At 42.7% G+C, this 26,168-nt stretch overlaps 1 protein-coding gene across 1 annotated transcript in view; it reads right to left on the bottom strand.

The window, feature by feature from the left end:
• Positions 1-26,168, bottom strand: part of VEPH1 (ventricular zone expressed PH domain containing 1) — an 85,244-nt gene that overhangs the window by 31,689 nt on the left and 27,387 nt on the right. Inside the window, exons 7-10 of the mRNA XM_069865123.1 lie at positions 24,442-24,651; positions 16,371-16,591; positions 9,891-10,100; positions 8,597-8,991 (exon numbers count right to left, since the gene is read on the bottom strand). Of these exons, the coding sequence (XP_069721224.1) occupies positions 8,597-8,991; positions 9,891-10,100; positions 16,371-16,591; positions 24,442-24,651 (1,036 nt within the window). The remainder of the gene's footprint in view (positions 1-8,596; positions 8,992-9,890; positions 10,101-16,370; positions 16,592-24,441; positions 24,652-26,168) is intronic.

The following is a 26,168-nucleotide window of genomic DNA, read 5'->3' as shown; positions in this document are numbered from 1 at the left end:
CACTCGTTTTGCTTGGACCAGGAAAATCTGTTGTACATGTCAACGTGTCAAAAGACGTGCACGAGGAGGAAGGGGACGGTTCAGGGACAAGACTAGATGACCCCAGGTCTGTCTTCATTGTGGTGGTAATGCAATAAGGGCAGCCAGAGGTCAACGCACACACCACCCTAGTCTGAACGCCAGTCACCCACAGCCACGCTGCTGCTGTATGAAAAATGAGCTGCTTCTGCACTCATGAGCTGCTGTCAGCTGAGCCACGTGCTGACTTTCTCAGAGAGAATTAGGGCATGTTTTGTATTTGTTGTCAGCATTCCCTTTGGTAATAGCAGAGAAACCAAGTTCTCAGTACCTGGGGACCTCCGCCTGTGTCCCCACATCCAGGTGGAACACTGGCCAGCCTGGTGCCACCCCATACTCAAGGAGAGGCCATCCAGCCCTGTTGCAAAGCAGGATTGTTAGGAGAGAAGTCTGTGTATGCCAGTGAGAGTTTTTGTCAGCCAAGCATTGGTTTAGTTAACTCAGCAATGTAGAAAAGTTCATAGCTCTGCTTTATCTCATTAGCAGCAAAGAAATATTGACTAAAATAACTAATATACTGCTGAGTATCTGGGGAAATCACAGAATGGCTCGGGTTGGAAGGGACCTCAAAGCTCATTTGGTCCCATGGGCAGGGACACCTCCCACTGGACCAGGCTGCTCCAAACCCATCCAACCTGGCCTTGAGCACCTCCAGGGATGGGCCAGCCACAACTTCTCTGGGCAACACGGACCAGTAATTCAACTCCTTACAGTAAAAAATTTCTTCCTAATATCTAATCTAAATCTCCCTTCTTTCAGCTTAAAACCGTTACCCCTTGTCCTATCACTGCACTCCCTGATAAAGAGCCACTCCCAGCTTTCTTGTAGTAACACACTGAACAAACAGAACAAGGGCTTGTTTTATCCAATCAGTATGAATTATCCCTATTGATGGGCACCTACCAGCAAGCCTAAAGCAAGACACTTGAATGCTCTGACCATCCCTCCACACAAGCAGCTCCTCATCTCAGCATCCTCTGGGCACCACCTCCTGCTTTCTTGCATTACTGACAGCAGCAACTGGTGACACCTGGGCACGTTCTCCATAAAGAAGGATGAGTTTTCCTCCTTCCTTAGCCTGGCTTTGACTTGACTTGGAAGGAGACACCACATAACACAAGGAAAAGATTTTAAAACATGAAGAACATGTGAAAGGCAATGCAAGGCACAAACCAACCCCACACCGTCACCGAATGCCCCAGGTGCCAGAGACTAATCAAGACCACAAGGCAACGCTTCTCCAGTCAAGAAACATTTCTCATGTTGGCAAGTCTCAAACTTCCAGAAAAAGAATAAGCCACAACTTGTTTTTTCCTACAGGAAACGAGAGAATGTATGTTGCAATTTTAAAGTTCACTGCAAAGTGGTTGTGCCTGGGGAAAAACAACAAAACATAAACAGAAAAATGTTAGTAGAGTTGTCAATTGTTGTTTATTCCAGCTTAATATGCTGGGCTAAACCAGAAGGGCAGAGGCAAGTAGGTACAGAGTCACTGGTTCTGGGAACAATTAACACATTATTTGATTTATATTTGTAATCCTTTACTATTAAATAAAATCTGTTAATAGGAGTAAAAGTATGCTCATAAACTTCCTAAATAGAATCAAACCCACCCCAAAACATGAAACCAATGAATAAGAAATTGAAACAACTTTTTAAATTTTAATTTTAAGCCTTTTTCAGCTTCCTCAGTTTCTTTTGCCTGATCTCCTCAGTTTGGCTTACAAACATGCATGAAAACACTATGTCTATAGGAGAAAAGGGTAATTTTAAAAGCAACAAGCTTCAAGAAATGCTCATTTAGATGTATTTTAACACTACTAGCTTTCCATGCATTCCATAAGTCAGTCCAATAGATTTCACATCCAGTAAATTACACAAAAATTAATGGAGACGGCATGATTCGACACACCAAGTCCAAATCTGAGTGGCAAAAGCCACATTTAAAAACATAAAGATTAGCCTAACTTTACCATTTGAGCAATGAAACACCTATGCCATTTTGGAAGGTGCAACAGTAAAATATCTCTGCCACATTGTCCCACCTTCAGATGCAGAGGTGCAGTTACCTTTCTGCTGCCTGTACTGGTGACTGAAGAGCAAAGAACCTCTAAGGCGTATGCAGGAAAGCGGGGTCCTGGGAAAACAGCCCACTCTTGCAGCTGCCTGGCTCCCGAGTGCCCCTATCGCATCCCTTGGCCACCTTTGCCCAGCACCCCAGCCTCAACCCAGGCAGAGGGCTGCTGGCTAACCCTGCTTCTGCTCAAATCATTCTGTCCATCCTGGTCCAACCTGGAAGTTGAGAATCCAGTTCATAGAATCATAGAATCACCAGGTTGGAAGAGACCCACCGGATCATTGAGTCCAACCATTCCCATCAATCACTAACCCATGTCCCTCAACACCTCGTCCACCCGTGCCTTAAACACCTCCAGGGAAGGTGAATCAACCCCCTCCCTGGGCAGCCTCTGCCAGTGCCCAATGATCCTTTCCATGAAATTTTTTTCCTAACGTCCAGCCTAAACCTCCCCTGGCGGAGCTTGAGGCCATTCCCTCTCATCCTGTCCCCTGTCCCTTGGGAGAAGAGGCCAGCTCCCTCCTCTCCACAACCTCCTTTCAGGTAGTTGGAGAGAGCAATGAGGTCTCCCCTCAGCCTCCTCTTCTCCAGGCTAAACACCCCCAGCTCTCTCAGCCGCTCCTCATAAGGCCTGTTCTCCAGCCCCTTCACCAGCTTCATTGCTCTTCTCTGGACTCGCTCCAGAGCCTCAACATCCTTCTTGTGGTGAGGGGCCCAGAACTGAACACAGGATTCGAGGAGCGGTCTCACCAGTGCCAAGTACAGAGGGAGAATAATCTCCTTGGACCTGCTGGTCACGCCGTTTCTGATACAAGCCAAGATGCCATTGGCCTTCTTGGCCACCTGGGCCACTGCTGGCTCACGTTCAGTCCCTGTCAACCAACACCCCAAGGTCCTTCTCCTCCAGGCAGCTTTCCAGCCACTTCTCCTAGTCTGTAGCACAGCATGTGGCTTTTCCCCCAGGACAATGATAACACCACTTCACCAGGAATCTCCCAGCTACCAGGTAAAGCACACTTGGAGACTGTTTAAACTGATGCTTCCAGATTAGGTGTAAAGCACATGAGGTTTGCTGTTATCACGTATGCAAGGGCAGCAAGTTATGAGTGTATTCATGTTCCTATTACGCTCCCTGTTGTGCTGGGAGTTTCTGATGGTGCAGATGACTGCGAGCGGGATGGCTATCCTGTGAGTTAGCACTTCCATTCTCACACTGTGCCAGAGGTCTGTGCCAGACCTCACATTTGGGATGCATTTGAAATACCAGTCCTGTAGAATAAAATGCCAACTAATATTTTTTCTGGCCTAGCAGCAGCAGAGTTGATCTCTGGAAATGCTGGCCTGAGCCTATGCAGCTTTGAGGTCCCACTGAAGGAGCAGGGGTCCATCTGTTCCAAATCAACGTTTGGCTTATGGAATGCTGGAATTTATCAGACCGGTGCAGGGGTGAGCACTGCAGGGGAGCAATGAGCTTTTCCATCTACACCATCGTATGGTACCGATTATCTCTCAGTACCGCATAAAACATAACAACAACCAGATTTAGGGCCAGTGTACTGCAACCTGCTTCCCCTGCTGCCTCCTCCCTTTTCAGTGTTCTGTCATTAATCCCATAAAATGTTTGCTGTTTGTATTTCTTCCCATAGGGCATCAAGGAACTAAGGGTGACTGACTACTATAAAATGGTTATAATATTTTTCACCGGTTGGCATTGCATTTTGAATGTGGCTTCAGTGACCAAGGACTGAATGATGCACTAGATCTCCCTGGGCTCTATCCCTTTAAAAAACGAGGCTAGTCAGGCTGGAGATATGCAAATCCTTTAGTATCCTCTACACACACATGTTATCAAACGCTTTCTTGACACTCTGAGCTGTTAATGGTGGCATTTTTATCCCAGTTACCTGAAAAGCAAGTAGAACTAGAGTGGAAAACACAGACCTGCCCTGAAGTTATAACCAAATCCAGCAGCCATACAGGCTTGTGTCTGGGAACCGTCTGACACCAGCCACTCCTAGAGCTAGGATACACATGGCCATGCAGTTGCTCCACCATCCCTACATGTCTGGGAAACAAGAATAAGTCAAAAATAGCCTGTCACACAAGGTTCAAGGCAAGGGCCAGCATGGCTTGGGCAGGTGGAGCCTGTCAGCTGCTCAAGAGCCCCATGCTGCACGGGGTTGGAATTTGGGCTAAACCAGGTAAAACAGCAATGTCATTTTTCCTCTTAGCCTTTCAGAGCAGCCTACTCCCCCTACTTCCAGCCCTGTACCCCCAGATGGGTACCTGAGATCTAGAAAAGCAGAAAGTCTGAAGGACCTTTTGGAGAGCATCTACTGCAGCCAGTGGAGAAACAGCAAATGCAACACAGAGATCATGAACGTGCGTTCTTGGTCTTAATCATTGGGACCCCAGCCACGCCAAGGCAGTGGAAATCCTGCTCAGTGTATGCTGAAAAACAACAATGAAACTTATGAGCATTCAGGAAATTATAGATGGACAAGGCTGGGCCACTGCTGTCTGCAAGATCCTGGAGGTACTGATAAAATATAAGATCGTAAACCATATGGAAAAATATGGGCTGATGAAAACTACCTTGCTTTACTCCATGAAAGCTAAAGTGCCTGACAAATACGGTGGGTGTTATTTATTTTTTTTTTTCTGGAAGAGATCCACAGATTTAAGAGGATTAAAGTGATGAATGTGACAAAAAAGAATGCTTCAAATTGTTTAAGGTATGGCAGAGATGTGAAGCTGTGAAGCTGGGCATATTGGTTTGAACGACACAGGAACTGAACTAAACCATCAGTCCCAAACTGAAACAAGCTCAAATTAAAGGATTTTTGTGGTTTCAGATGCCTTCTTTGAGCCTCAGTTTAAATCCCCTCTCAGACTGCAGTGTTAATTCCAACAGAATCACTTAGGCCCATACACACATGCATCTGGTAAACTGTTGGAGCTTGTCTATTCTTCAAAACACCCTCAATCTGACCATTTCCTTAGTCTTAAGACATTCTGGCCAGCAGCCCAGTCTTAACCCTGCTTCTGCTGTAGGTTCACCACACAGTTCACAACTCTCACCTGCCTGAAACACATGCAGCCCAAAATAGTAAATATTGAATGAGATCATAGAGCTGAGGACATGTCAATTGTTCAATGTGTATAGGAGACACCTTCAAACTGCCACAGACAGGCCATGGATCCACCCTTTCAGTTCTTGACCTGTATCCCTTCACAGCTGTAAAATCTAACACCAAATATTACACAATTTTTGACAGGTAGTATAATTCCAGTGAGCTTATAAGTCAACAAGGAGACTGAAAAACACATTCTGTAACTCAAAAATATTTTGTGAGGGCCAAGACCTACACAGCAAATGTCTCAATCAATAAAAAGAAAAAAAACAAATCTGCAATTCACCATGTTACAGAGCAGAGAATGCAATCAAAGACACACAGGGGACCTGGAGTGGTCATCAGATCTGTCCCCTTACTCACTCTTGGAGAGCCTATGATGTTGGAGTTGCAGCAGCAGTACAGCTGGCTTATAGTGTAAGGCAAGCTTCAGAAGAAATAAAATCTTATATTAAATCAACTGATGTATGTGGGATAAACAATAACGCTTAGGGAGCATCAACCCTTCAGAAATGTCAGACCTTGCTGCCTTGCCTAGGCCAGCTTCCAGGTTTCTTTAACATGCTTTTAACCTCCGTAACCTCCTCGACCAGCACAAGCTAGAGAGTTTTTTCTGCTGTTTAAGCTGAATCTTTTTTATTGGTATTTAAGCTCATTCTTTCTTGCTTTGTCCAGCACGGGCTGTTCCCCAAACTGTCTCACGCATAGCTGAAAATTGTTACCAAGTCCTCCTACAGTTTTACCCTTCCTAGAAAGGATAAAACCAAATTTTCTCAGTTTTCATCCTTTCAAGGAATGTTGGGATGGCAATTCTGATGTGAGTCATAAAGTCCCACCAGTACCTTTTCCTGCTACTAGCTCCCAAAGGGCAAGTGAGAAAGCTGTAAGCGAGGAGTGCAAGAGCAGAACAAGCACACAGCCACAGTCTCCTTCTCGCTCTCCCAGTACCTCCATCTGTGACTCGGGCATTTCCAGAGCCAGGGGCGGTATTGTTTTGATAACCCTCGAGTGGCTCTAATGCATGATTTTACCTAATCACTTTTGAAACCAGGTACCCTTTCTGCATACTAAATGTGCTGTTGCAATCAGTTCTGCCATTTAATTAGGTGCATCTAATTCTGTGTTAAGAGGTGTCTGGTTTGTGTATTTCAAATTTGCTTCCTAATTACCTCGTTGTGTGCTCTCTAGTACTGTATTAGGACAAACAGCGAGCCACCACTCCCAGTTATTCTTCTCAGCCATCCGTGGTACTGCAAATCTCTATCAGACATCCTCCCACTGAGGAGTCCCAGTCCATTTTTCTTCATGTGGAGGTCTCAGATTATCCTCATACTCAGCTTTGTCCTTCAAGATTCAGGCTTCAGCTAATGCAGACAATGACACAACAATGTCATTGTGACGTATCTATTTTTCTTAATAATTCTTCTCTTGCCCGTTTGCTTTTTGTCAATGCAGGTTTCCTCGTTCTACATATTAAACTTCCACTTCAGCAAACTCCTACATAGCCAAGATAAAATTAGCCAACTACGTATATTCATATTTTCTAACATTTACTTAATGTTTTCGAAACACGTGACTTGGAAAGTAAAACAGATACATTTGACTGGGCCTTTATAGCGTGCAGGAATCGCAGAAGTCCAATAACTGGAAGGGTTTTGATGGAGTGGTTTATGTAATATACGAAATATTAACAAAGCTGTCCCTTGTGTAATGAGCCAGACCACATTTCTTCAGCATATTTAGAATGAGTCACATAAATCTCCTGTTCTGCACATGTGTCCCTACTCAAAGAATTTCCCTAAGAATGCTAGTTGAGGATTTTCAGGAAATTACAATAGTTTGAATGAATTTAGAAACAGTCACATGCTTAGAACATATCATAATAGGTACTTCAGAAAGGAAACTGGGCAATACATGTAAAAATATTAAAATTATTGTGTTTGATTACTGCAAGGTCACAGCACTCGGCACTTCAACTCCAGATTGTTTGCTCTCATGTTTCCACTGTAATTTTATGAAATAAAAGCTTGACCACTAATTCTACCAAATAAATATTTCAAATAGCAAACCTGGAATTTAAGATATTTAGGAAATTCTTCAGAAACATAAGCTTTTAATATATGTATAGTTATAGCCCCTTCATGACTGGAAACTGCCTTTCAACTTCTTGACCACTGAAAAAGTAAACAAATACCGAATCAATAACCATTGATATCTGATGGACCTCAAGGTATGTAGCATTAGAAGATGATGCTTTAGGCAACTGCAAATTAATTTAATTTATTGAGACAGCCACTCTTTAGAATCAACACGGCCCATAGAAGGGCTGGGTTGTAAATAGCTCATGACCACCAAGGGGTTAGATACACACAAATTCATGCTAAAAGAAGCAACTGTTACTCAGTATAAGCAAGCAGCTCACTACCCAACCTAAAGAATTTACTTCAAAGAGGAGTATCAAAGACCCATCTTGCAGCATATGGCCCATCTCCCCCGCAGTCTCACAAAACCAGCTTTCTCCAACTTGAAAACAAATACCCACCCCAGATGAAAATAGAAAACATTAAAAAACCCCAGGGAAGTGGTGAGATAGGATCCAAACCAGGGATCTCGTTCTGTTCTGCCTTCAAGGAGATTTTTAGCCTGTGCTGGAACATGCTGACCTGAGGCTCCTGATGTGCTTCATTTCTGGTGTATCTTGTAAGTCAACTGATATAATAATGTCATGTTAGTGAGGAAGGAGACCCAGATTTGCTCTAGACCAGCACAGCAGAACAAGAGGCTTAAGTATTGGCGTGTGCTTACCCATATGCCCGCGTGGCAGAGTTCAATCTATTGCATGTTCACTCTATTGCACTCAACTCTCCATGGCCATTAACACAGCTCCTAACTTATAGCCTGGAGCTGGGTGATGGGCAGAAAGGGAAAGGCAGAAAGCCACACTCCCCCTGCCTGCCCATCCTGCAGACATGCCCAGAGGCACGGCCAGCCCAAGCCAACAGCCTCAAGTCCTGCCTTTCTCCATAGAGCTCGAGGCTCATTCCCTGTGACAGCCAAAGGCAATCCTCACATTAACCTTCATGGGAGTGTGAGGTAAGCGAGGGCTGCACTATATCCTTGAAGGAAAAGAACAACAGGCCTGGAAGATTTCAAAACACTGCAATTCACGAATAATGTTGTTTTATAATGTTCTTCCCCTTCCACAAGCTCGGTGCTAGAATTGCTTTGCTGCTTATTTGTTTGAACCTTGCAAAGACTTCAGAGTAGTTTTAAAGTTCTCATGTACAGAAAGGCTCAGACTTCTTACCTTCAATAATACACTGATCAGGGATAGGAATTTTCCTCCCCATCTCCGTGACGTAGGCTTTCACTTTACCCAGGTTTTCCTTCAAGTGCAAGTAGAGTTTGTCTTGGTATTCCACAGGGCTCGTCACGGCCTCTGCACTTCCTTCATGGGCCTTTTCTCTAGCAGAATCTGGCAAATTCGCTGACTCCATGTAACTGATGCTTTGGTGTGAAACCGAAGAAGTTCCCAGTTGCATTGCTTCAGCATCAACGCTAAAAGGCAACTTGTCATTTTCTTGGCTAATGTAGATCTCAGTGAAGGAGATACCGGCAGTTATCTCCCCATTCTCCTCATCCTGTCCACTCTCTGAGCTTACTCCCTTCACGCGGACTGCATGCAAAGCAAGGCTTTTGGACCTGGAAGGTGATTAAGGAAAGGAAAATGGCTTTGGAATAGAGGTAAGAACATGTGCTCTCCTGAGTTACCTCTGTGCAGTTGGCTCAGAGAGATCAGTGTGGGGCTCTCTTAGCCAGAGGCAAGTATCTTTTGATTAATATGCATTTCAAAAGAAAAACTCAAGCCATAGCTTTAATAAGCAAATGAAACCAAATAATACCCATATATCCCAACATCTGCATGCCATGGACAAAGCTAGTCAACTTATCCACAAGAAACTTATAACCCCAGCACTGGAATATATGCTTTATTGATCACATCATAAAAATGCCATCCAGAAGCCATTTAACTGAACCAAGACTCAGCCCTGGTTCTTCATTGCCCTGTACCTGCAGGCTGAGGATGAAGTTAAGCCTCCGTAAGAGTAAGAAGGGTGGAAGGGAAGTTACTGAAAGGGTAAATAATGGAGCAGAAAGAGAAAAATCTCTGCTGTGAAATTGTGGCACAGAGGCAGCCTGAAGAGACCATGGGTGCACATTGCTGTCTGACCCCTTATCTCCCCCAGGGGCCCAGGAGAGTTGCACTCATCTCAGCCAGCACACAAAATTTGATTCAAATGTTTGATAGGTATCAGCACCAATAATACCCAAGAGAAGTCTCTGTATCTTCCTTTCTAGTTATATCTGTACGTAAATATTTTCCTATCCCTTCTGCTGGTTTAGGGCACAGAAGAGATTAAATAAATAATTTTGAAAGATTTTATCCAGCCTTTGAATTCACTGATACGAGGCTTAGTTAAAATTAGACTTACGATGCCCATAGGTATCATGCAAGCAGACCAATCTCTCTATGTTTGGATAAAGTTTTATTACAAACCCGATATTCCTGAAAACCACTCTCCCATTTCACAGAGCCATACCTGTTAAATCTCATATCCTTCCTTTCCTCTTTAGAAACCTGGCCCAAACTGTATCTCCGCACTGAGCCAGGAGTGCTGTTGTCGACATTTATTTTCTCTTCAAAAGCTTGTATTTTAACTTGAAGCTTTTCATCATCTTCGTTTCCATTCATAACAGATTTTAAATCATCCAGTGGCACAGGAGATTCTGTTCCAGTATCATTTTCTACCCTAAGGGAACAGAGAGCAGAGATTTAACTCTGGCACAGTGTGTTCATGGTGATGCTGACACTGCATTTCTGACTGTTACATTATGTATCTGGTACAATAATTATGACTCAGCAGAGATTCCCGAGGAGTTGATTAATCATTTTCTGAAACATGTTCTAGATCAACGGCTGTGTCAGGTGGATCAGAAATATTGAACATCTCTGACAACACCAGACTGGAAACTGCACGTGCTGTATCTGCACAAGCAAAGCCCAATTCTTTTCCTGATAGTCCCATAGTGAAAAGTTTCTCAACTGAACTGAAACCATTCTCTCAAGCTTGCTAAACAGTGACCTATTACATTATTTTCATAAACCAAAAGTAGAGCTAATTGCAGAGTTTATAGAAGTTTGTGGTTTTAAAGATTTAACAAAAGTACATACAGTTCCTACTGAATTACCATACTCTGGGTAAGAAAAATATCTTTGAAAACTCAGCACACGGATGGAAACAGGCTCGGAAAAAGTTCTGAGTAATGTGACTGAAGTTCAGCAAGAGAGAAAATTCTGAGTAATGTGACTGAAATTCAGCAAGAGAAAAAACACGGATGGAAACAGCCTCAGAAAAAGTTCTGAGTAATGTCACTGAAGCTCAGCAAGAGAGAAGGAGAAAACTAAGACTTAAAATAAACTTGTGGAACTGCAGAACAACTTGTATTGTTTTGAACTCTTAGAATATGTAGCCTTTTAATGCAAATTCAAAGACAACCTTAAAATAAATCGGAGGGAAGCCGTTAATCTTAAAGCACAAAAAGAAATGTGCTGTCAAATGTACTGCTGGTGGAAAATTCCTTTCTAGTAACGCTTTCTGCTGTCTGACCAGTGCAAAATCTGCCACTGGGGCAGTGATCACTACCAGTCACAGAGCTACGACACATCCTAAACCCTCTGCAGAAGGGACCCAGGAGGGAAGATCCCACATCATGCCTTCATGATGCCAATTCCCCTTGCTCAGGGCAAGGGGGTGATCTCTTAGAGAATTAAGGGGCATTTGACAGACTCTTAAAACATCTGAATAGCTAAATCTGTAAAATACGGATATGGAAAGCCACAAATGGGAGCTTTAACACAGCACTTTGAAAGCACCAGAGTCTCAACAACTCACGCTCACAGTTGGGAAGTCTATTAAAAACTCCCAAATACTGCAAAATACCAATTGTGGAAACAAAGCATGTTTTAAACAAACCCCATGAATACTGCATCACAAAATGCACTTTTTCATTTGTTTTGATAAAGGCAGCTAAGGATATTTCTCAGGGGAGATGGCAAGTTTTATCTTGTTTTGTTTTTAATTTGGGCAAGATCTCATAATACATTAACACTGCAGAACATTTTGAAAAAAAAAACCCGAAGAACCTTCTGTAATAAAGAACCTTGGTATGACCTTTTATAACAAATCTTTCTGGAGATGTGGGACAAGATTTAATTTATTAGAAAGCTGTCACTCTAACATTACTCCCAACACTGCTCCCATTGTGGGAACTAAGCACCAAGAACACATATATATAAAGCCCTCTGGCTACAGCGAGCAGATTGATGGACTGATGGGGCTTATGAATGACAGGGCTAAACCAGTGAGCCTGATGATGTTTTAGCTTTTTATATCAGCACACTTTTTTGCAGCATTCTCCTCTTGAGCTCTGATGGCTCTGCAAAGGAAACACAAGCAAGCGCTTCTACTGAAGAAAAACATTAATGAATCCTGTTTGCAATGCGTAAAACAGTGGTAAGTTAGTGCATGCAGGGCTCATCGCTGCCTGGTGCTCCTCAAACCACCACCTCAGCTTTGACTCTGTTGGTTCCTGGGATTTCAGAGCAAGGACAAGGGCTGCAGGAGGGAGGCAGAGGGCTCAGCCCTAGCCGTGCCCCCAGGGCATCATTTACTCCCACATGTACCCGTTTTGCACTCGCATCAGTTCCCATGAAGCCAAAAGCACATACCCCAAGTGAAACGTTCAAGGAAGCCTCCACCCCACGCCCAACGGGACGCCTGGCAGCCCTTCCTGCTGGTCTCCCCTTCCAGCTACAGTAAAACAAACTATTGTTTGAAATCTTGGCAAGAGACATTCAGTACATTGCTGAGGTTGCTGGAGCAGGATCAGCTTACACCAAAGCTTACGCTGTTTTCGAGAGGAAAAGGATGCACAAACCTATCAAGAAGTCATAAGGACCTGGCTTGCAAAGACAGTACTGCACTACACATGGTTTCACTGCTTTTAAATTCTCTGTAGAAAGAGATCTACAGTCAGCAAGTCAAGAGTGATACATTAGCTTGAAGAGCATTTCTCCAGGCCACCAGCACCGTTACCAGCCACACCAGTCAGGTGCTTAAAATGGGAAAGAGAGCATACGTAAATAGAAATTGCTAAAAATACTCTCGAGATGGGATTGCTTCTAGGGCTTCAGCTCTGTGTGGATGGAGGTAACGCAGACGGATCAAGTGCAGGTCCTTGTGGTTCATTAATGTACAGACATAATCACCTCTTCAAATACAATGCATGCACAGGTTTCAAGAAGGCAAGTCGTGGATAACGATGGCAATCTCAAACCCTCCAGCTTACAGTTGGGGAGCTCATCAAGAGCTTCCAAGTATTGCTGGTAACCGATGACAGAAACATCATAAGCTAGATAACATTTAAGGCTGAGGTACCACAGGGACTCAGAGGCTGCATCCTTCGGTGTTTTGCAGGCAGTGCTGCTCACAGCCTCTGCGCTCCCAGGGTGCTAAGCAGGGAGGCCAGAAGATTTTACCAGCTGCTGGTGGTGGACCAGCAATAACCAAATTCTCGCTGCCTGGGAGCAGGTAGGACACAGACCGGTCAGGGAAGGGGATGCTTCATTGCTTCACGTAGACAGGCTCCTGATACCTGTGCTGAATTAAATCACACCACCATTCCTTAACAATATAGGAAAGTCTTAGATGCTATTACAGCTCTCTCTATGACTGCAAACGTTGATTTAAAGGAGGACAAATGCTGTAGAAAATCAAGGGCAAATGAATGGTAAATGAATGCTCAATGGTGCCATGTGCTAGACCTATCTTCTCTTTTAAGGAGAAAAGATAATTTCATCCAGTGCTGCACTAAAATGAGTAGCACTAGTATAGCCTGTCATGCTCAGTTCTTACCCAGAATGAGGGCTTGGAAGCCTCATTAACTTTTCTTTCTTTCTCTCCTTCCTTTCTTGCCTTCTTTTGATTGACCATGCTATACTTGTAGGTTGGATCAGTCCATTAAAACTCAGTATGTGTTCTTAAAAAGCACCTCTGAGACTGAATAACTTGCAATTTTGTGACAGTAAGGGGCAACAGAGCATTGCATGGTTTTAATTATACTCTCCACTAACTGCATGTAAAATTCCCTGTGTCAAACAACTCCAAGCCAGCCATCTCTCTGAAGAAATCAGTTTCTTCTTATGTAAACACATGATTATGGAAGGAATGGTTATAATCCAGCCACACATTTTAAAATCCTTTTTACTTTCACAGCATAAATACTCTGGATTGCTACTCTTTAAAACCCGCTGCAGTTCAGTTAACTGCAGCGGCTCTGGAGCTAGAAGAGTGTTTCCATTTCAACATCTGGACCAGTCCCACTCAGACTAGTACAAGTCAGAAGAAACTCCACTTAAATCAGTGGAGAACTCTCATTTTAGCCTTAACTACCACCTCATACTTGTTCTTGTCTGATCTAGCTGGTACTAGGTTTGACTCAGGCCTGAAATGTAAACCAAAAGACCACCTAAAAATTGTAACTGTGAAAAATCAGTATTTCCTTCTGATCCCTCGTAGCCACGTTGCAATAATAAGTGATGGCATCAGGAAATTGGAGTCACGGAGGATTAGGCAGCTGAAGCAGGAAAAATAAAATAAAAAGTAAATAAATAAAGTGACAGAAGGGGAATAAGGAATAATTTCAGAAAGGCTTGTTTGATAGGGTCCAGGTCCTGCCACTGGCCTGAGACAGCTGTGTGTGGGGCAGACCCCGCTGCAGCACAGCTGTCCCAGGACAGAATTCTATACCCTGTAGAGCACTAGGAATATGTTTTCCTTCCCAGCGCCTCTAGCTATGCTCACACCAGCCTTGTGGTGAGCACGACTGTATCACAGGGACTGTCTTGTGTCATAAAAGCAGTCATTTATCCACAGAAATGTTTAAAACTGCTAACAGCAAAACAAAGAGAGCGGAGAAATGTCTAAGTTCCTTCCACTGCTGTCATAGAGCCAAACAGTGACCTTCCTTCAGCCAGAATGAACTCTGAGCAGCTCTGCTGCCCCCTTGGATAAGGTGGGTTCATTTTCCATCATCTGCCCCTCCACAGTATGAATAACCTCTAGAGTCTGGCTCTCTGACCCATGGCAGCGTTCATATTCCAAGGACCGCAGTTCCATTTTCATTCACTCTTAGGCATGGCTGCATTCAAACTTGTCACTCAGCAGCACATGCAACTTAAATAAATGAGCAAACAACCAAAGTCTTTTCCTTTCAAGTTCAAGATAACCAGTAGAGATTTTTTCCTGAAGAAAAATAGGTATGTTTTCTGAAAAATTCACTGAAAAAATATTATTCCCTCCCTCCTCCTCCCCCAGACTCTACACCCAGCAGTATTTTGCATCTGTAACCACACTCCTGCAGATGAAGCAGCTCCTACTCCTCAGCAAAGCAAGTCCTTAATGAAAGGGAATTCAAGAGAGAAATGGGGAAACACAGCACCAACATTTTAATGAAAACCTTTTCTTGTTTCTTTTACTACTTCTCAGCCTTAGAGATAGACGTTAAGCATAGAAGATAATAAGGAAGAGGAATATCACAACATTTTAGCAAATAAAGTAATTTTTATACCATAAAGGGGCCGTGATGGGCCACGTGAATAATTATGATGCTTTGTTACTGAAGCCTTGATTCCTGTCCTGCTTCATTGCAGTTCCCAGAATATATGACATCCTCTGGTCCCCTTCACTAAGTCACATCTGGCATACTGTTCTTCACAGCTAAACTTGAATAGTTTGGAAAATGTGTCTGTCGTTTCATGCTCACTTTGCTATCTCCACTTCGGCTTTTTCACTGTCTTCAATGAAACTTTTCATAGAACGAGTGCCAAGGGCTTCATTTCAGCAGAGGTTTCGGCCACCTGGTGAAGTTTGGACATTCCTTACAGCCTTGTTGTAAAATGAGGGACTATATCATGGTTTGTCTTCTTTTTCATTTTTAACTCTCTCCAGGATACCAATTAATTGTTTCTCAAATGACCTCAATGTTTTGGCTCCGACTCCATGTCTGTCTCCAAGGCTATCCCTCATGGTTATGAGTTTTCTGACATCTGTGTTAAATTTTATCACAGAATTACTATTCCTTTATGCCCTCTTGACCTATTCCAGTATACACAATGCTAATTATAAGTCGCTCCCTAATTAGAAGTGACTACCACCATATATTTAAATAACACTTATATTCTTAAAGTGATGAACGCAGCAATGCTCCCAATGCTTTAACCTTAGGATACACATTTAAAAGAAGCTGAGCGAGCAGAACATCTTTTTTTATACAAACTTGAGATTTTCTTTCGAGACTTTTTATGGCAAACCTCTGTCAGGGAACTACTCCAGTCATTGTTTCCATCAGCTTCAGAGGTTATCTCCTAGAACAAACTCAATGATAATTGTGTAGCCCAACTTCGCTGATTTATTTTTAACTGAAGCTTTTTAGATTGCCTTAGTCTGCTTATCTAAGATATGGCTTTCTTCCTGTTCTTTAAGTGCTAAAACTTGAACAACTTCTTTATTCTTCAGTGCCAAGTGACACAGTATCTGTTGTATGATGTTCAGAGGCTGCTTTGCCTGGTAGCATGAAGCTGGTGTCTGCAGCGCGCCTACAGCTCTTACTGCCACCCTTTAATTGCAGATTTCCACTTTCTGTCAACGATCTTTATGGTTGCGTTTGAAAAGTTACTTCTACGGGTAGGGATTTTGCCCATCGGGTGTCTGTAAACTATTTTGTATGCTTACCTGACCCTAGAAATTGTGCAATCTAATGGCTGAGTCAGTAGATACTGGAATAATACAAGAGGGATATCAAGACAGATGTGAAAATGGCAATATAGTGACTCATAGGAAGTGCAGTACATCGAAGTCAGTACTTTCAACTGACTATTCACTTATATTCATTATAAACTTACACTGCCTCACACAGCCACGGGGGCGACTGTGGCTTTATCATATCAAAACCAGCTTTACCTGGCTCCTGACACGTTGTCGTTCTCTAGCTGTCGGACGAGGAGCTTGGCTATGGCAGTGAAACTGTTGCTCATGCGGTAGATGTCTCTGCTCTGGGTGCCCAAGATGCTTGAAAAGGTGTCAGTGAGATTCTTAATTTCCAGCAAAAGAATGTGGTGAAATGAGTGCTCCATGTTGGCCAGCTGGTTCACCAAATACGTCAGGCAGACGCGGGCTCGCTCCTAGACAACACAAAGAGATAAAAACAATTTTAAACAAATGAATTCATTGTTTGTTTGTGCAAGGGAGGTTTGTGTGCCTGCTGCTGATTAAAACATTGCCATTGGGGAGTAGCGGTGATAACTAACAAAAAGGCAACTTCATGAAATGCAGAGTTTATTTTTGTGTACTACTGAGGTTACGTTTATTCCTCTTCGTATTAGCTAACCCTGCCTGACTTCAGTGCAACTTATCTCCTTCTCAAACACAGAGGCAGAGTCTCTAAAGCCTCTTTGAATGCCCTGCATTGCTCTAGGGTGGTAGATCAGCCTGGCTCGGTGAATCAGGGCACCAGCAGCAGACCTAACTCCCTTTTCATCTTTGATGAGCCTTATGAGACTGGTCAAACTACCTCCTCCCATCCAGTTTCTGTAACCTTTCTTTTGCTTTATTCTCTGCTGCTTGTGGCAGGCAAGCTTTCTTGTAAGGGGCCAAGAAGTGCTCACGTGCCCTGCTCCAGTTGATAAGGTCTTCTCCCACAGGGTCTTCTCCCCCACATCCACACCTGACTGGTTGCACACGGAGCTTTAGCACAAACACATTATAGCCTGTTGGCAGCTCTCAGCTCAACAGATCTTGCAGCTCAGTTCTGCCCTGGTTTGTGGCACTGCACGACCCAAGACAAACTGGGGTTTTGTGCCTTTGTTACCGCCTCATTGAACTAATGAGCTAACGTCCAGATTTCTGCTTTGTCCATGTCACTCTCCACTCCACTACTGCAAATAATCAAAGCTCACTAGGCAATTGCAGTGAATTCTGCGCATGCCGTAAACTGTTACAAACACTTTTCCAGGAGTGAGGATCTATTTTTCAGACCATAAAGCATCTCCCAACCACAACTTCCTTTCTGGACCTGTCGGGTGATGCTGAGTTGCTGCATTTAGCAGTGTCACCTCAGAGCCTGTTGTCACCGGTGCTACCCAGACTGAGCAGAACTCCTCTGGCACAGCATCAGTGGAGGAGTAAGATGCAACAGGCAGGAGCAGGGGTACTATCAGCATCTCTTTGCACTAATGGTGAGAGGTTCAAATATCTCATAAATCACAAGGGTTCTCTCCTTTCATTGCAATTCATTTCGGAGCAACACTCAGATTAGACCCATGACTAACACTACAACAAAGAGAAGTTTAAAATGAGATTTCATTTTAAGATCTCCTCACACACGATAAGGCGCTGTCTGGCAGTTGTATCAATCACTGCCAATGCACTGAAGTCTGATATGCCCTTTGTAGCCAAAGTTTTGCTAGCCAATTTTTTTTCAGTAGGATGTGATCTCGCCAGTTTATCAGCAAGATGAAATCCCCCACAAAACAGGATTAAAGGGGCTGTTTCAGATCATAATACTAAACATGCAAATATTTTCTAGCAAAGATATTTTATCATCTCTGCTTGGCAAGGGCACGCAATTCTGGGTCCAACTGTTTCTGTATATACATGTACAAATTCACTTACTAAAACAGAAACACCAAAGGTGAAGAACTGCATTAGGGTTCCTCTGTTTTAATTGTCCTAAGTGTATTAGATTCTACAACCCTAAGAATGTCTAAGTGGGAAAAGCAGCAGAAAAAGCAGCGATTAACTCAGGAGCTCATATCAGATCCTCCACTTGGGTCACCAGGTATGGCTCTGCTCAGTAAAACTCACTGGGTACTTTGCAGATTATTATAGAAACCGGGAGATATTTTGCTTTTAGAGTCTGTGCTGAAGCGCTAGAAAAGGTAAAAATAAAAATTTCTCTTCTTCCCAAGGGTTAGCAGAGAAGGAGGAGAAGTCGTGTGCCATACACATGCTCCAGACACTGCGGGACAACAACATTATTACCTCTTCTCTTCTGGGATCTCGTAACAGGAGAGAAAAAATTGCTGCAAGTTTGATTCTAAATACAGCTGGGCCATAAAAATACATGGGGGACTCTGGCAGAACGTGGCCTGAGCATCACAAGCAAGACATTTTCTGAAGAAAAAAGTCAACTTATTTCAAACAACAGAGGATCTGCTACAGTGTGCCATGACAGAGATAAATGAGAAAAGCGTATCAGACAAATTGCTTCCCTTCAGCCATATGGGGAAAAGCTACAGCTACAGCCTCGGATGGGCTGGGCTGGTGTGATGGAACGAGCTTTTTTCTCAATGGCTTGAAAGAGGCTGACACTTTGGTGCATATTCACTCATTTATTTGGAAGATGATCCTCCCTCCAAGAGATAAACACAGGCTCAATTAACATTTAAAACACATTTTTGTTTCCTAAACAAACTGTGCAGCAGACGTAACTGGAAGAGAAGTTTTGACCATTTTCATGTCACTTTGATCCAGCTGGAGTGTCTCCAGCCATGCTGAAATGCTGCTACTCGCCTGGAGTGAGGTAAAAGAACAATAAACTCTACTGAGTAATATAATATGTAACTGTTATACAAAACAAAATTACAGCAAAATAGCTTAACATGAAAGCAGTCATTACCCCCGCCAGAATTTTTATCCAAAAATTTTCAGAAAGCCTATCTGGATATACATAACCCAGTGTTATTTTAACAATGCTTGTTTTACGTATTAATGCATCTTTTTATAAGCATCCCTTGCATTTTATGGCATGAAATCTGCCAGTAGGGGAAGATCAAAAACACAGGCAGTGAGGTGTGGCAAAGTGTATTGCTGTATCTTAAAATCAGGCTGAGAAAAATACAAAAAGAGATCACAAGGCTTTCAGAAGTAACTCTGATTTCCAGTTAGTTCAAAACATACAGATATTGGGGAAAAAAATTATTATAATGTATGACTGACCTACGCCCCAAGCTGGTGCTTGGCTGCGCACACATTTATGGTTAAGGTACGAGTTCTGATTTCAGCTTCACCCATGAGACTGTCGCTGACATCAACAGAAGCGTGCGCATAAACAAGTGGGCAACCTTTAAAAGAAAGGGATCTCTCTCCAGCCAAACCTCTCATCTCTCCAGGGGTCTGTCTGAACTGCCAGGGTGGAGAGGGTCATTTAGTGAAAGCACACGAGGTTGCTTCTAGAAGCTTGGAGAAAGTATTTTCAGCTCTCCAATCTATACCATAAAGGGCCAAGACTCAATCCTTGCCACATCTTTTCCCCTAGTAACCCACCCAGTGAAATAAAATGTCAATGAATAAAATTCCAACACTACCATTGTTGTTTCATTTCCCACTTGTTTTGCTTGGCCAGGAAGGGAATGCTGCTGCTGACGCAGGTCTATAAGGAAAAGCCAGCAGCATATCTGTAACACGGCTCCGTTACAGGAAAAGGAAGAGGGAGAGGAGTGACAACAGAGGCTTTTGGGAAGACATTGCCATGGCAGGCTGCGAGATGAGACTTTCAGCAAGGACCATTTTCTGCTTGCACGCTTCTGCTGGGGCTTCATCTAAAGAAATTAAACTGCTTTCAGTAATGCTTGTAACTTCACAGTTATGCTTAGATCAGAGAGTTCATTTAATTCTTTCTTGTGGGTGCATTCGTTGTTATATGCACTGAGCCTTTAAGATCTGTCCAGCTTTTATGACGCCAGATGTGTTTCTGCTTATTTTATCGCAGGCTGATTGTCTGCATTGCAGGGAGTGATGTCCCATACATCAGTGAAATCCATGGCTTTTTTTGTTCCCTTTTAAGAAGCCTGATCTGCATGGGAATACGCAGAGACGTGACTCGTCTCTTGGCTCACAAGGGGTATGGACAATATCTGCTCAAGGAGCTGCCAGAGCAAAGCAAACAGAACCTTCACAAGGAAAAAGGACAATGAGAGATCCACTGTGTTAATAAACACACAAGAGCCACAAAGACCCTTTGGTCACCGCGTCTGGTCTGATGTAACCCCAGGCAATCGTGAACCAACGAACGTCCTGCCAAAGTAGATCCCCATGCCCCGACAAAACTGTGGGCTACAAAGCACTCACGGTCTCTGAAATAAAATAAAAATCCTTAGGGTAAAGAGACAAAACTCAGAATCAGGAGGTGAGAGAAAGACCATGAGCTGTAATGCCTGTGAAGGAAGAGGGAACTTGCCCAGGAGATGCAGGAAGCAGACCACATCGCACCATACTGAAGAGGCAAAAGCCCCATGGAAAAAAAGCATTCCACAAGGAAAAAATGGGAAAATCTAAGCTCCCCCAGCAACTCTAGCATAATGTTTGCACCCAAAATGGTGCAAAAGAGAAGATCCAGTGGTGATGTTTCATAGGGCATGTAAGCATTGTCCAGGTGACAGTGTTGTGTACGCCCGGCACTGATGTCAGGAGCCTCATGGACTGATACAGCTCAAACACGATTGCAGAAACAAAACCAAGTCACCAGAGCACTGGTAACTACTTAGACATTTCAGTCAGGGCAGATCTTCCATCATTCAGAATTATTCATGCTTTCAATCTTTTCAGAAAGCCAAACAAGAGGAGAGGAACGATTCCTCTCACATCGGCAAGTTCACCTCTGCCACCCTTTGCAGTTGCTTTTATCGGTGCTTTTGAGTGTCCAGTGAAAGGTCTCCCAGATGTCATTAAAACAGAGCACGCCACAAGCAAACGAAAAGTGTGTCGTCTCTGCAAGCACACAGCACTCGTGGTGGCAGAGCAAGCTGGAATGCAGTCGGCTGCCAATCCAGCAGCTTGCAGCTTCTTGAAAAAATAAGACACGGGACATAATGCCAGTTACTCAATAGAGATTAATTATTCAAAGCAGGCTTGTCCAGGCTGCGTGTACAACACGTGGTAGCTCTGCCTATCCATACAAACCAACAGGTTAAAAAATATACAGAGAAAATGTTCTGAAAAACATTTCTTTGTAAACTTTACTGCAGTCTATAATTTCCAACAATAAATGAAACATAACACGTCCAGTTGGTTCCTTGCTTATTCATCGGGATTGATATATAACAATATTGGTATAAAACAATAACAACAACAGAGGGCAAAATAAATTCAATCCCTTTCAAGTGGCAGAACATAGCAGAAACGGAGCTTCAGAGACACTCAGTATGGGGAAAGATAGTTCAGCATGTTAAAATATAGAATCTGAATTAAACCCTTGAGTCTTGATCCCAGCTGTGCTCATTTGAGGATTAGCTAGTTATAACCTTTAAGGCTTCTAGGAGATGTTGACTCATAAGTACTAAGTGCTGAATTAAACATGGTCAGCTGCAGTTTTTATAAAGGTAAATTTTGCTGGAGTGATGTAACTAAACAAGGAGAGAACAACAAACTTCATTTGGCTCACAGTTTTCAATGTGATTTTGGTTTCTTCCCCTCCCCATCCAGAAATAAGATTTACAAAGCCAAACCAAATCTGGCTTTGGTTCTTCCAAGAGAAATTAAAGCCCAAGATCAGCAGAAACAGCAAATGTAGTGTCTTTCTGTGCTGTACCCACAGCAATACGGTACCTGTTGCTCAATGAATACACGCTCAAAACTAAGCACCAACGGAGAAAGGATTGGCCTTATTGCAGCAAGTGAAATAAGACTTGCATGACATCTACCCATGCAAATGAATCGGAGTGCAGAGGGGCTGCCCCCCAACCTCCTGCTCCAGCCCCACACGGCTTCTCCCAGCCTCCCACCAGGCTCCCTCACCCCACAATATTTAAAGAGTACAACTGTCATCTAAGAGAGTAACCAAGACAATTCAGAAACACTAAAAAAGGTTGTGCCAAGGAAAATCTCCTCTTAAATTTCCCTGCATTTCTCATGTGTCTTGTTTGCTCGGAGAGCCTACAGCACAGTAGGGGAGATGCTACAAGTTGCACCACTGGTCCTTCAGCATCAAGCAGAGCTGTTGCCCAAACACACTGACAGCTGCTGGGGAGCTGAGGTACAGGGTACAGAGCTTAACCTCCCCAAAATCGCCCACGCCTGAGATTTAGGGACTAACTTTGGTTAGGTGCCAAACCCCCCCTACCCCTTTGAAGACAAAAGTCTCTCTGGAGATTCTCCAGTGACTACTATCGCTGATAAGCACACATCATTATCTATATCTAAACAAGGAAACAGAGCTGTCATCTTAAAAGGCAGAAGATGAATGTATGGGGGATTTTCCTCCGCACAGCAAAACAATGCCTCTCTCCTCCCCTCCTGCCTCCAAACTGGCCTCCAGCAGAGTCAAAGGAACAACAACCAAAAGGTCTGATTCGGAAAGGCAAAGCTTACAGCACTACGTCCAGCCTTCATGCAGACAAGCTCCAGTAGCCTTAAGGCAGGTTTTGCCTCAAGGATCACTGGAAGGACATGGAAACTGCAGGATTCACTTCTTTGCTGAAGTAAATTATCCAGGTTACAGTATGGCAGGCATCAGTGCCACGCTTCAGCAAATGGTTAGATTTGTTACATACCATTCATTTTCTACTACATAATCAAATTTTGTCACAGCCATAAAAATGTGAATTATTCACCAGAAACCCATTGAATTTAGCAGAACATTATTTTTGTCTTTACAGAACCATGACTTGAGGTGGAAGGAAAATGTCTATTAACAGTGTTGAAAGACACATAGGCTCACACCCGGGAACAAAAATAAAATCTCATTAAAAAACATAAAGAAGTCTAACCAGTTTGGCATCCCCAGGACACCCACGATCTTAGGCAATAAGGTAGCTTACAAGATCCTAGTGGTAAACTCCTCCAGGGTCTACCTTTAGGAGCTGGGGATAGCAGCAAAGTAAGATGTGTCTTAGGCATTTCCCAGTCCTGGCAGGACAGGGCTAACATCAGATCTTCATAAGCATCATCCCTCGCTGCTGGGGACACAGGGATCTTTGGGCTGCTCATCAGAGCTTGTGTTTTGGGGAGGGCAGTGGGCTCTGGAACCTGAGAGCTACCCAATGGTTTCTGGTACACACAGCATGTTTGAGTTTGTCCATCGCACCTGGATTAGATGAACATTGCTCCTGCATCCAGACCACACAGTTGTGACTAAAGCAAAAACTTCACTGGAAATTCATTACGCTGCCATAAGCCTCCTAGAATTTTTTAGGAGTTCATCTCTGTAAATAGGTTTTAGGCATAATGTTCCCATTGGGTCAGATCCCAGACCAAGATGTTCCTACGATGAGGCTTGAGCCCAGCATCACCACTGAGCGTTTTCATTATGAAGACATTTGTCTAAAGTATCCAATTAACTACAGCTACAAAGCTAAAATATCTGGATTACGCTGCACAAGGAAGTTCATATTTTGCTGCATGATTACAACATTCCTGAAGGCTACGTGCATCTAAAATATGATATCATGCAAAGGGTGTGCAAAATATGTTTTTCTATGCCTTTCATTTCATAGATAGGTACATAGCAGCTCAACTTGCCTAAACCCCTGGAATAATAACAATTATGTGCTTTTACCAAATTGGAGTTTTAGCCATGTCATAAAAGGACAATTAATGTAAACAGAACAGATAAGTGCACAGAGCAGATACATAGGAAATAAAAATAATTTCTATATTTATCTTTACAGCTATGAAAATTTCTTTTTCGCGCTCAGTAACCTCTTCTAGAAAGTTTGTTTCTTTCCCGCTAAACTAAATCACATTTCTACCTGAAACTCTTTATAATATGACCATTTCTTGATTAGAATACTGAAGGGCAGTCCCAGTTACTAAAATACCACATCTGATTTTTGTGCTACTGGCTCTCCTAGCCATCCTGGTGGTATTACAGTCGAGACCTATCACAGGCTTAGGACCATGAATATGTCCTGGTAGGGCAGAGTGGTTAGTTGTGAAGAAAGGAATACTTAATTGTATTGCTTTATACAAGATTTAGAAAAAGAAACCAAATAACCCAGCCCCAAACTCAACCAATTAACATTTTTTTTAAACCTACCTCATCTATATGTCCAACAGCTCCAAAGATCTTTGCTGTTTGCCCAATCAAACTTGGAAAACTGTCACCAATTTCTTTCAGCATCGGAAGAAAAGCTGCTAAGGCTCTTGGTTCATAGCTGGATATTTCTATAAGTATGTTTAGAATAACGTCACTATGGTTAGGATCTCTCAAGTGGCCAAAAAGAAAAGGAATACACTCTTCCAACACCTATTAAAAGATCAGACAGAAGCAAATTGTGAATATTTTTTTTAATCGTGAACACATCTAACCAAAAGAGGTACTTTACACTGGAGTGATAAACATAAACCACTAGACTTTGATTTATACAGCTTTCCACCCTTGCTGACCTTTGCACAAAGTTGTTGCTGAGGTCAGTCAAAGTTCAGCTCAACATATGGAATAAGGGTAAGCCGTAGCCTTGAAATATTGCAGTTATGTGTATGTAAGTAAGGAAATGCCCAATTGTTAAAAAAAAAGACAAAAAATCCCTCACCAAATATTTTCCTTGCTCTGGGCTAGTCCTATACTTTATTGATTAAAGCAACAGAAGACTCAGCCACCCCCAATGATACAGTAAATTAAAGTACTAGTAGAAATTTTTGGTTTCTGCTAGAAACTAAATAACGTGACAAGGTTAATAGCTGGAACAGAGGTAAAAATAACAGGCAAGATCCTCATTGCACAAAAAAATGCTGTAGGCAAGTTGTCATTTCTCATAACAACACAATTTTCAACAGACAAAGGATGTAGTCCTTGAAATCGTATTACAAACAGGATGCAGCATATACAACTATCTACTGAATGGTTATTTTTCATATAAACACACGTGTGCACTAATACACCTCCGATTCAGTTAAGCTTTTGCATCTGTGTAACACATTTCAACACAGAAATGGTGCATAAAGTGACCCATTCTTCTGGTTTTCTTTTTTTTTTTTTGATTATCAGTTTTAGCAAGTTGATACCTATCGCTCTGGCAAAATATCCAGTGGGTGAGTAAATTGTTAGCAGTAACAAATGATAATAATGGTAATGATGATAATGCAAAGCATGTCAAAGACATTGACTCCAGCATAAAGCCCCGTAGCAGCCAGCAGCTCACCCCAGCTCCCTCCAGCTGACAAGTCTCTTGCTTCCAAAGGGAGCTCTGCTTCATTTGGGACTGTGTATTACAATATATTTTCCTTGGCTACCTGGGGGAAGATACTAACTACTATTGATTCTTCTTTTCCGACTGTTTATGAATTTCATAATTCACAAAGCAGGTAGTTTTGTGCCTTGTTTTATCACGCTGGGTACTATCAATAACATGCAATCTTGAAAGGATGATAGATTTTGCCTTAGATAATTAATCTCCAGCTCACTTGTAATCAATTCTTAACTAATTTTAATTGTCCTTCATATGTAATTTAATACAGTTCACGTATTCGAATGGAAACATAATTAAGGAAAATTCATACTCAGCTGACAGAGGAAGAGCCAAAAAGGTTGAAAACGTCTGGTTTAACACAACCTTTTTGGTCCAGCAGAGTCACTGTTATGTTCTCTTTATGATTAGATGGAGAATTTGGAATGGAATGAAAGAATTCACAGGGAATTAGCGTAGGAAAGCACTGTCATGCATGTTATGGGACTCCTTACTGTTCGGAGACCAGCTAGCAGACAGGCCTTGCCAAGTCATCTGAAACAAATAAACTCCTCCAAAAGGAGGTGCAGCATTTAGC

The sequence above is a fragment of the Phaenicophaeus curvirostris genome, chromosome 10 (assembly GCF_032191515.1).
Source record: "Phaenicophaeus curvirostris isolate KB17595 chromosome 10, BPBGC_Pcur_1.0, whole genome shotgun sequence".
Classification (NCBI taxonomy): domain Eukaryota; kingdom Metazoa; phylum Chordata; class Aves; order Cuculiformes; family Cuculidae; genus Phaenicophaeus; species Phaenicophaeus curvirostris.
Note: the sequence above shows the minus strand (reverse complement) of the source record. Positions and strands in the feature narration are given on the sequence as shown.